The sequence below is a fragment of the Pieris rapae genome, chromosome 10 (genome assembly GCF_905147795.1).
Source record: "Pieris rapae chromosome 10, ilPieRapa1.1, whole genome shotgun sequence".
NCBI lineage: Eukaryota > Metazoa > Arthropoda > Insecta > Lepidoptera > Pieridae > Pieris > Pieris rapae.
The window spans coordinates 10,461,621-10,472,759 of record NC_059518.1 but is presented as its reverse complement, the minus strand read 5'-3'; the positions used below and the strand labels follow the sequence as shown (position 1 = coordinate 10,472,759).

At 31.5% G+C, this 11,139-nt stretch overlaps 3 protein-coding genes across 4 annotated transcripts; 2 read left to right on the top strand and 1 right to left on the bottom strand.

Annotated features, from left to right (window-relative positions):
- Positions 1–357: 357 nt before the first annotated feature.
- On the top strand, positions 358–2,905 carry LOC110999228 (tubulin-specific chaperone C). Of its 2 annotated transcripts, XM_022268192.2 has the most exons (4): positions 358–641; positions 836–1,076; positions 1,550–1,640; positions 1,700–2,905. In XM_022268192.2, exons 2-4 carry the CDS (start codon positions 975–977, stop codon positions 2,674–2,676), a joined length of 1,170 nt encoding a protein of 389 aa, XP_022123884.2. In that variant the 5' UTR covers positions 358–641; positions 836–974; the 3' UTR covers positions 2,677–2,905. The 2 variants fall into 2 exon arrangements, with proteins under 2 accessions (XP_022123884.2, XP_022123883.2); XM_022268191.2 differs by having other exon boundaries at positions 360–641; positions 836–969; positions 1,550–2,905.
- A 102-nt stretch (positions 2,906–3,007) lies between these two features.
- Positions 3,008–7,935, bottom strand: LOC110999240 (N-acetylgalactosaminyltransferase 7). The gene is made up of 6 exons (XM_022268211.2): positions 7,609–7,935; positions 6,958–7,117; positions 6,615–6,786; positions 5,403–6,339; positions 4,642–4,792; positions 3,008–4,560 (listed from the first exon to the last, which is right to left on the bottom strand). Exons 1-6 carry the CDS (start codon positions 7,802–7,804, stop codon positions 4,410–4,412), a joined length of 1,767 nt encoding a protein of 588 aa, XP_022123903.2. The 5' UTR covers positions 7,805–7,935; the 3' UTR covers positions 3,008–4,409.
- A 332-nt stretch (positions 7,936–8,267) lies between these two features.
- On the top strand, positions 8,268–10,754 carry LOC110999271 (trichohyalin). The gene is made up of 8 exons (XM_022268248.2): positions 8,268–8,462; positions 8,550–8,701; positions 8,922–9,179; positions 9,279–9,371; positions 9,484–9,866; positions 9,972–10,145; positions 10,293–10,455; positions 10,679–10,754. Exons 1-8 carry the CDS (start codon positions 8,453–8,455, stop codon positions 10,751–10,753), a joined length of 1,308 nt encoding a protein of 435 aa, XP_022123940.2. The 5' UTR covers positions 8,268–8,452; the 3' UTR covers position 10,754.
- The last annotated feature ends 385 nt before the right edge of the window (positions 10,755–11,139 follow it).

Sequence of the window (11,139 nt, the reverse complement as noted above, 5' to 3'; positions counted from 1 at the left end):
TTTCAATATTTGTAAATATGAGAGGAACATGGTACTAACAATACAATAACAGACCTTTAGAGTAGCATAGTAGTATTCTAGAAGTACATTATCTTCACATATAATAATGTATACAAATAATAAAAAATCTTATTTTAAAAGAGTAAGTGTGAAGTTTCTTACTCATTCTTCTCCACAGGAAACTACTTTTTGGAAACTAAGCTACTAGAATCTCAATATTCAAATAATACGTCATCATTATTATATTTTATTTAACGTTCAAAAGTGCCATTTTAGGTGGTCTTATTGAAATAAATGATTTGTTTTGTAATCTGTATGGTAGCATAAAAATACATTTCATATTTATTTTTAATAGTCTGTGGTTAACCTTACGTCATCAAAGTTCAAACATCCTTCGACATTTTAATTTAGTGATTTGATTAACAATTTGATTGATTCTTTTCTTTCTCGTGATTTTCCATGGGTTTTGATAAGTAAAAATTATTATTGTACGATTTTGTTTAATCATATTATGCTTCCAAACAAACCTAAATCAAAGTTAAGACGTATTTTTGGTGTAGCTGCGGCTAGTATATTTGTGGTTGAAGTTGCCGGTGTAGCTGTTACTTACGGGCTCTGGTATAAATTAAACACTGAAAGAGGTGAGTTTGAACTTTTTTTGAATAAAGATCAATAAGATTAGTTTTATATCTTGTGTTTTATGACTTTATTTCAATTTGCATGACATGAAGAATGGGTCGATAGGGCGACATTCGTATGTGTGTCAGCTCCCAATATGTTTTTTTTATATCTCGATAAATTGTCAAAAAATTGATATTTACACGTTTCTTTCCAGATTTTCGTTTGTATATGTACAAAAATTACAATTGGATAATAGAGGGTTACTATTCCGTGGGTGAAACTGTGGGTGGGTTAAGAACTAGAGAACAGGACAAGAAAATTTGGGAAAACGAAGGAAAACTATAACTGGTGAGATGAATATTGCTGCTAGGTCTCTCTTCTGGATTATCTCCATTGGCACAATCAGTTATGGCCTCTTCACATATGTCAAACCTGATGATGACTTAATTAAGCAGGTCATTAAATTTTAATTATCTTTGTTTGGTCACTGATTTTTTGTTTTAACTTTGTGTTATTTATTTATATTTTTAACATAGTTTGTGTTGTCTTTGTTTATTTGGAATGAACTAAAACAATTAATGAAATTTCTTTGTTTACTTTAAAGACTGGAGGATTTTTTTAAATAATTTGTTTATTGTGGTATCCTAATGAACATTGGGGCTATATTTTGTTTTTCTAGGTTTTATTATTATATATTATTTATGTTTATGGTTGTTAGGGTGTTTAATTTGTACATAGTATCAAAATCAGTGGTCAAGGTTGTTAAATCATAATTACTTAAAAAAATCATTAAAAAATTACATTATCATCATGTTTGATCAATAGTTAAGCTTAATTTAAATATTATGTAGATAAAAATAATTCCATTAAATATCATTAACTTTGTCACTCATTTGTTTGTTTGTTAATTAATATTTCAATATTTCAGTTTGATAAAGATTCAAAACATACAACTGCAAGACAAGTCAGTCGGGATACTGTATCGGTTCTTCAAGAAGCCCTAAAGCAAGATTCTGATATATCTAAGAAAGTAGATGCATTATTAAAAAAGGGAAAATGAATGAAAAATCTGCTGTTTTAGAAAGGCTCAGTAAAAGGGAAGCACAGCGTATTGAAAAACTACAAAAAGCACACAAAGCAAAGGAAGATGTAGATGCATCAAATGAAAATGAAGAATATTTTTCAGGAGCATTTAAAATTCGTGCAGAAATTGTCGAGCATTTACTCTCCCAAGTCCCCACTTTGGAAACAGCCATTCTACCAGCCCACTTTGATAATATTAAAAGAGAAGTTAATGAATTGCAAAAATTTGTTGTCACTTCATCATTTTTCCTTAAAGAATTCAATTTGCGTAAATATCTTGGCATTGTTCAAAACCTGCAAACAAAATGTTATGAACTGGAAGACAGATATGTTCCCCGCAAGAGGTTTGGTTTTTCAAGAAAAAAATTGCCTAAATCTCACACAGGAAAGCAAGATTCCCTGGATGAAAATGATGGAACTGGTAAAATTGACAGTAACAAATGGGATGAAAAATTATTTGGTTTTGATTCTAAGGAAAATGAGGTTTTATCTATAGGGAATGAAGAGCTGTATCAAAGAGATGTGGCATTACGTAATTTAAAAAATTGTACTGTAGTTTTGTGTGGAGTAATGGCAACTTTACATTTAACGAATTTGGAGAGCTGCATTATTCTTTCGGGTCCAGTGACTTCATCTGTGTTTGTGGATAAATGCAATAATTGTAAAATTGTGACTGCTTGTCAACAACTTCGTATGCACACTTCGACTAAATGTGACATATACTTACACGTAACAAGCAAAGGAATTATTGAAGATTGTACACAAATACGGACCGCTCCATATAACTTCAATTATGATGATTTAGAAAAGCATTTCAGCATGTCATCTTTGGATAAAAACAGTAATAATTGGAATACTTTAGATGACTTCAACTGGCTGGCTCCGGATGTACCATCTCCAAATTGGTCAACATTAGAGTCAACCCAACATATTTCTAATTGGACAGAACGGTGGTCTGAGCTGCCCTCATAATATTTTATTTAACAAAGTAACAGCTGATGGCCTCCCTTTTTTCATTAATCTTCGATACGAGTTAATACTATAATTTATAAATGCATTTTTATTTCAAGGTGCTTGAGTCTTAACAGCTTATTTGGTAGTTTCATACAAATAGATGTAGAAAATTTGTTGTAACAGCCTTGTTTATCATAGTTAGCTTTATTAAATCAACTAATGTCAAATAAAATGATTTTATATATTATTTGCTATTTTAATTAGAGAAGTATCACTTAAATAATGTTTGTAATTAATACCAATACCATTTATATATTGCATTGCATTCAGGGTCACAAATTAAAATACCTTTAACAATGTATAAGAGTTTATTTCTGCTGTAATAGAAAATACATAAAATTCAAATAACATCACAGTGCCTACATCCAATTTTTTGATATTATCTAAAGTACATAAAAGTGAGAACATCAAGGTATTGGATGTCAGAAATAAAAAGGATTGTATTACTTAAATATGAAAGTTTTTATTGAAATATATTTTATATAATAATTTGGTAAATCTAGATATAACTTTTGAGTAATTTGTGACAAATTTAATTGAAAAGCTGGAAAGAGTATTTTCGTTAGGTATAAGATATGTAAATACTTGACATTTACATAATATTTAATATTAAAAAAGTTTTTGCCTGCCAAACAGGCTAATTACCATATAAACATCTTAAAGTAGTAGATGTCAGAAAAGAGATTGGGGTCATGTGACTGACAGTACAATATTACAAGTTCTACTGAAAATATTCTGAAGAGATTTAAAATAAAAAATTTACAAGCCAACTAGTCTTATAGCAATATCATTTTACATACAATCATCTATCTTCTGTAATTCCAAATAGCAATCTCAGCACAATGGATGAAATATTCATATTCTATACAAATCTTAACAGTCATTTGGAAAAGGGGATGATATTGGAATTTAAATTAACCAAATAGTAACATGTTCCATAGTATCTCGACTAAACAATATTCTCCAATGATTAATTGATAGGTAAACAACCTCTAAGGGAAGCATTGGTGAATGACCCCAATACTTATAGTAATACTGCTATAAAATGGCAGGAATGATTAAGTACATAAATAGATCTACGTGGAATCGTCATATTTCAACTTTTGACCGAATAAATTTTAATTCGCTATATCTAAAATAAATCATAGTTTTACTACTTATTCAGAGATACGATGGTAGATATAATTTGAAAGGTCATATAAATTATAAATAGATAACAATATAATGTCATTTATTAAACAATTTAATTCTCATCAGGTTTTATCCTCCATGAAGGGCTTTCTTCTATACTTATTTTTACTAATAAAAAGTAAAATAACGAACACATCTAATGATATTCCTAACTTATGTCGTAAATGCGAGAGTATTTTCTCCTTATTGGATGGTGTAAAATTTTATGTACATTATTTTATTATGATTTAATTTTAATGGCAGTAAACAATTATACTGTATATAATGTAGCAAATGGCAACGATTTTCGTCTTATAAAACTTTAACTCGCATCGTTAGTTTACACTAGCGACCCGTCCAGGCTTCGCACGGATCCCGGCTAATAATCCTCGTGAAAATCGCATAAAAGTCCGTACAGCAGTTTTCGAGTATACCGCGATCGGACGCATCCCCACTGAAATTGACTTTCGCATTTACGACGGCCGACTAAAGCCATCTCACGTCAAACACTACGTCCGCCGTCACCAGTTGGGTTTCTTGTGAGAGATGGTCCATTGCTGGTAGGTATTGTTATTGTCGCAAGGAGCCAGCCCCAGAGTCCGCGAGTGCGGCTGCAGGGTCAGGCAGTGGCCATGCAGGCGATGCACTATTTGCTTGTGTTCTTCGTTGTATCTGAAATTTTCAATTGAAAGAAACCGCTTTTTGAGTATCAATTATCGCATCACATTATCACATCTTTAACGCGATTCTCACCTCCACGGCCCGTCGACGGTGCCGAGTCTGCAGATGGCCTGTTTGACGCTGTCCGAGTCCGCTTCCACACACCTCTCCCCTACACCCAATTGACCGGCTTCATTCAACCTGAATAATTGGTTATTGCCAGCGCCGTGGCAAGATGATGTACCTGCGATGTAAAACAGACTCTAGCAAACAGCGTAAGGTACGTTTGAATAGTGGTACTACTGATGAGCCTAAGTATGCCGATGCTGCGGCAGTACAGCATATGTATTTCTATTAATTACGTTTGCGAACTATACTATGCCAATAATTACTAATACTGATCATAAAGTTCTCTAATCTGTTATTTTAAATTGATTGATTCTATGTAAGATACAATAAATAAAAAATAAACTACTACATAGAATAAAAAATATTATTTTCGTACTTTGTAAGCATCTTTTCATTTAATCTAAAGAAACAATTTTGTTTTGGCAAAATTTGTCAACAATAAGTGTTTTTGGAATGTTTTTGTATTTATATAGAAGCTACTTATTACAATCCAGATGGCTGAGAGCATAAATTGTGACCAAAAACTGTTGAAAAGCGTCAACCAATTCAGTTGAATCAATATTATCTTTGACAGTTGTGTCTATATTTGTCAACTCAATATTATATTGCTAATTAAAATAATACTTCTGTTACCATTATTACTGATGCTATAAATATTATTTGAAACGGGATAGGTTTGTGTGTGTTGTGTCACGAGATGCCTAGCCTAGCTGAGTTTAGCTTACCTATATAAGCAGGAGCCGCCTTCCCCATAGTATCCAAACAAACACCAGTCGCCTTGTTTTTGACCATTCCCCAATGTGTATTCTTTGGCAGCTTTGGGAACTTGTCGTACACGTCATAGGCCACATTCTTCATAAACCAGCTAAAACTTTTGCACTTCAACTTATCTCTTAAAGCAATTTGGTCAGTGATGTCACCCATATCCAAAAACCTGGCCATGGGCTCTCTCGTGTAGAAGTATTCTTTATGTTCCTCATCAAACCAGGTTTCTATGACTCTTTTATAGTTTATTGTGATTAGCGATCCTTTCCGGTTCTTTGCTAAGTTCCCGAAGGAGTAAGGCATGAACGCCCGATACACGTGCCCCACCCTCGAGCACGGTACCCATTCGATGCTTCCTCCGCACTGCCATATTTTAAAACTCAATTCGAAATTCTCTCCTCCCCACACCAGCAATCCTGGATCATATGCACCAATTTCGAGGAAATATCTTCTGTTAATAGCGAATAGACCGCCGGCGTGAGTCGGACTTTTGTATGGTTCAGACTTATGTTTGTGAAGACTAGCTTCTCTGTCTGGCACTTCATTTTCTTTATACAACATTCCCCACTCAAATATTCCTCTGTAATTTGTGCCGTGTTGATAGACAGGTCTATATTCAAAGGTCCTATGGTCTACTCCATCTATGACAGGTACGGTCATAATTCTATAGTCTCTGTATATAGGTGCTAGTAATGGTGGTAGCCAGTTGACATTAACTTCGCAATGTGCATCCAGGAATACGATGACATCACCTGTGGCTTCTTGTGCACCTCTAGATCTAGTTCTAATCAGCCCCTCCCTTTGAGAATTTCTAATCAAACGCACTTTACCATTCCAACGTTTGATGTAGACCTCCAGGTTAGTTTTTAAATTGTCTTTGTCAGAGAAATCATCAACCTGTAAACAGAGGAATTCAATGAGATTTTATCATAATATTAGTACAGACATTAGTGTTTTATATTGTTTATATTTTCAATTGTTTACAATATTTTGTGACTGATGTGATGTGATCTTTAATGCATGCAGGCAACCTTTAGATCTTTAAAAACATCAGTATAAGGTTGTCAATAGTTCAATTAACTTACTATTTATTTACTATTATTACTATTTTAATAAAATAGAAAAGAAACATTTAAGTTTAAAATTGTAGAAAATGTATTTTTATCACTTACCAAAACAATTTCATGAAGAATATTTGGTGGAGACCGGTCTATTACTGAGTGAACTGTTCTCATAAGAACAGAGAAGCCTTCATTATGGAACACTATAATGACTGAGGTTGATGGCAATTCTTCAGGATAATGCCAATATTTACACTCATCCAATCTTGTATCAGGAACAGTTCTATAAAACAATTTTGTTAAATAAAATCTACTATGATCCTCTTCATTATAGACAAAAGAGCAACATATGATACAGCCAAAGTGTAAAATCTAAGACAACTCTATCTATGTCAATAAGTGATGACCAAGATTTCTATTGAATGTAAATGATTTACTGCTACATAGTTCATACCGGTTCATTGCTATATCATCCGAAGCAGCAATATTCATCCCATAGTCACTTTCAGACTCGGCAATGTCATTTGCCCTGTCCTGAGACATGTGATAGGGCTCTCCACCCTCACCAGGCCCTTTCACATTCTTCTTTATTTTAGGCTCAAAATTTCCTAGCTCTAAAATTTATAAATATAAATCAGGAATAAACAGATATGACCATTTTTGATGATTTTATGAAAATAATAATAACATCCATCCACTGTAGAAAAATATTATTTATTAATATTATACAATGAAAAATTACAAAAGGACCTCCAAACATTTAGCCCTGAAATTTTTTTATAACTATACGAACAATTTTGGTACTTACAATTTATTCTGATATCATTACAATTATAATAACATGAAACAAGTTTCAACTGATAATTACTAGGAACAGTTGAAATTGATATTATGTAAATAAAATAATAACAAAGATTTAGATTATAAATTTAGAATTACTATTATATTTCATTTAACTGAGAATTAAAACTTTGATCATAATAGTAAAACCATAAAATTAGTTGTGTTATGAATAGGTGACAAAACATAATCGACGCCGGTCTAGGCCATAACTGTACATATTTTATAGAACATGGTGTTGTTAAAATAATTACATACAGCTTACCCGTTTTTAAAGTGGGGTATACGTCCTTGTGAGATTTATAAAACTCAGCAGCTGAATTTATATCCAATATCTCATTAGTATCACTTGAAACGTTCGTTCGAACGTAATTTTGAAGTGCATACAATACCATTACTAAAATTGCGCACAAGCCACCCACACGATAAATTCTTCCACGTCTTATGTTAGTAATTCTCATTTTCGAAAATTTTAATTTTACCGCATAACAAAGAAAACTTATATTTAATATAGTTTTATATTTTTAAATGTAGCCACGAAAGCCGATTTTGAAAGTACGAGCACAAACTTTGGTGACGTTTGTGCTATGACAGTTATATTACAGATCATTAATGTTACCAAGTTACTAAATAAACTAAAATAACACTAACAGTATGGTAATTAAAATTAGATGTTAATCTAGCCTATATTATGTTCTATTTATTAATTACATTACATTTTTTGGGTGTTTTAATTGAATCGTTTTTATTGTCACTCAATAGTTATGCTTTTATTTTACATGATGTAGGCAAAAATCATATCTCATACCAAGATATACATATTATGATGTGCAGATTATTTTTTTATCTGTGAGTTATTCTTTATATAATGTACTCTATGGACTTAAAAAAAAGTTAAAAGTTCGTTTGAAAGTTGAACGTTAAAACTTAGACGTTCAAATTTCAAAGATTAAACGAATCGTTGCTCAGTTGTACTTTTGTGATGTTAATATTAAAAACAGAATTCTATCAGGATTAAAGAGAAATAAAGTGAGATAAACTTAGAATTTGTTATCTGAAAAAATACTATTGTTTGTTTTTGATACCGTGTTGCTGTAAATATCTCAAACATGGCTCAACGTAAGTTTGATGAATGCTTTGAATATGTTATTTATTATTCTTTTTAAGGCTATATTACAGGTTTTTTATTAATACTATTTTTTACAGCTTTTACCTATGACAAGTTTATTGAGATGTGGAATACAATGTTTCCTGCGAATACTATAACAGCTAACAATTTGAAACAACCTCAATCTCTTGTTAACTGTATCTTATTAATGTTTCAAAGATTAGATATTGATTCAGAAGTACTGGTAAAGGTAAAGAGTTTTAATAATGTTCATATCCTAACATAGAAAAAGTGTTTATCTTAGTAATCGGCTATAATAGTTAGAATTCTTATTTAATTTTTATTTTTCAGGAAATTAATATTTTAGTTATAAATTTGTAGTATGGAAGTTGTGATGGAATTAATAACATAATTTATATTTAGAAATCTTCAATATTAATACACAGTGTAATAATTCTTATTATTTCCAGCTACCTCCAGAAGAAGAGAGAACTGAAAACACGATTTATTATTGGGATCTAATACCAATAATAAATATAATAAAGATAATTAACTATATTAAGCCTCAGACATTGCAAACTGATGTCACCTTATTAGCTCTTTTGCAACCGACACCACAAACATCATATGCAATACTTATATACCTTTTTAATTATATGTTATTTATTGAGCAACAGATGGATACATTACAGCCATATGAAGATGAAATTTTAGGGAATCAAGAAAAGGTATCTGTTGTTATTTCCACCTGGAAATCTTATTTACTAAATAACATACTAAAATTATTATAAAAATGGTAATAATACAAATAATATTATATATTTCAGATTTCACGCTTGGAGGATTATAGAAATGAAGTTATACAGAGTCTTAACAATCATGCTATGGAGAAGGGAGAAAGAGAGCAGAGAATGCAAAAGGTAAACTACTAACTTGTATCCTGTTCAGTTTTTTTTATTTCAAACATTTTACTATATTTTTTTATGTGAACTAAAGTCATAAAGAATATACATATTAACCCAATTTTTACAGATGGAAAAAGAAATAGTGGCTTTAGAAGACGAATTAAGAAGAGAAAAGGCGGCTCTCAACTCTGAGAGCATTGAACTCCAGCCAATATTACAGAAAAACCAGAAAGAGAAGAAATTAGTTGAACATCTAACATCTCAGAGAGATGCCTTAGTTGTCGATATAAAAAAATGCAAAGCACAGTTAGTACTCGATGCCGACGATATTAAGGAGCAAGATAAAAAGATGGCTCAAGAAATGGCAGACACTGAGAAATTATGTAATACACAGACGGAAGCACTCACCCAAAAAGAAAACAGACTGATGAATTTGCAGACAATCAAACAGATATTTGAAACTGCAAATGAGTGCTTGCAAGAGATTATGGTCATTGTGGAGAGCTTGAGGTGAATATATGTTTTCACAATCATTATCAAAACAAATTAAGAGATTAGTTCTAAGTTCAACAAACATAATTTTATATTTTAATAAAAATAGCATTTACATTACAGGGAATCTGAAAAGAGTGAAACAGATAGCGAAGAAGGAGAACTGAAGATGTTAAGCACAGAATTGTCAGAACTGATGTCTCAGCTCTCCGAGATATCTGTGGCAAGGAGCGATGCGAAGAACAAGAGACAAAACGATCACGAAATGAGGCAACAGAACAAGGCTTTCATGGAGAGGTCAATTTAACAGTTTTTTATTTCCTTAATTCAATAAAGGAATATCTATTATTAATATATTATCATTACTAAGACTAGGCAATCACCTTTTTTACTTAAACTAATCTCATACTTAATATCTACAATTATATAATTTCTAAATTATAGGGAAGTGCATGAGCTCAATAAGAGAACAAAAGAATGGAAGGAGAAGGCACAAAAAGAGATGTTGCAGTTTAAGAAGATAGAAGAGGATATGACAAACGAGAAACAGAATGAATCCTTATATCAGCAAGAACCGGCTAACATCAAAGAGCAGTTAATAAAACAAGTATGTCTTAGCTTTTAAAGTAATAAATTATTTTAAAAGCTAAAACAATTCCTATTAAAACTTTTGAACAGATTTAATTAATATTGAAGTACTTGCAGTAGTCATGGTCAGCCGGAGAATGACGTTTTTGATGTAATGATGATTGATGAGAGCCCATTGATTGTTGCCATTTTTTCATTTCCATTGTAATATTATTTTATTAAATGTTTAATTTTCTCTTTAGATCACATCACTTTCTGAAGAATTGTTGGAGGCATTGAAGACATTTGGAGTTGAAATCAAATCTAAGTTTACATGAAGATGTGTTTATGTGTTTATTGTCCATGTCCGTATTAAGTGAATTACGAAGGCCACAGCCGAAGGTTCCAAAAAAAAACCAAATGTTTTAAACTTATTTATTAAAATAAAAAATTACAATTAAAATTATAATTAAAATTACAGCTAGTCAATCCGAAGTGAGGAAATTGAATGCTACATTATATAAAATAATAAAAGACACAAAGAGGCTATATTGATTACAAAGCACAACGTGAGGCACGTGTAGTTCTTATTATAAATTGCGACATAGCGATACTGCTGACATCGTGTAACCTCACGGACGTGTAATACTTAATAAATAATAAGTTGAAGTGCATATTCCATGGTATAGGACTTCGTAACACCTCCCTCCTAAAATCAGCGACT

Bases quoted from the DNA above. Each gene is read 5' to 3' on its own strand.
- LOC110999228 (XM_022268192.2), top strand. From the start codon at position 975: ATGAATATTGCTGCTAGGTCTCTCTTCTGGATTATCTCCATTGGCACA. The intron at 1,077-1,549 runs GTCATTAAATTT...TCAATATTTCAG, and splicing joins ATGATGACTTAATTAAGCAG to TTTGATAAAGATTCAAAACA. The intron at 1,641-1,699 runs TATCTAAGAAAG...AATCTGCTGTTT, and splicing joins CCTAAAGCAAGATTCTGATA to TAGAAAGGCTCAGTAAAAGG.
- LOC110999240 (XM_022268211.2), bottom strand. From the start codon at position 7,804: ATGAGAATTACTAACATAAGACGTGGAAGAATTTATCGTGTGGGTGGC. The intron at 7,118-7,608 runs GTAAGCTGTATG...TATAAATTTTAG, and splicing joins ATACCCCACTTTAAAAACGG to AGCTAGGAAATTTTGAGCCT. The intron at 4,561-4,641 runs GTGAGAATCGCG...TGAAAATTTCAG, and splicing joins ACCGTCGACGGGCCGTGGAG to ATACAACGAAGAACACAAGC.
- LOC110999271 (XM_022268248.2), top strand. The intron at 9,372-9,483 runs GTAAACTACTAA...CAATTTTTACAG, and splicing joins GAGAGCAGAGAATGCAAAAG to ATGGAAAAAGAAATAGTGGC. The intron at 10,456-10,678 runs GTATGTCTTAGC...TTTTCTCTTTAG, and splicing joins AAGAGCAGTTAATAAAACAA to ATCACATCACTTTCTGAAGA.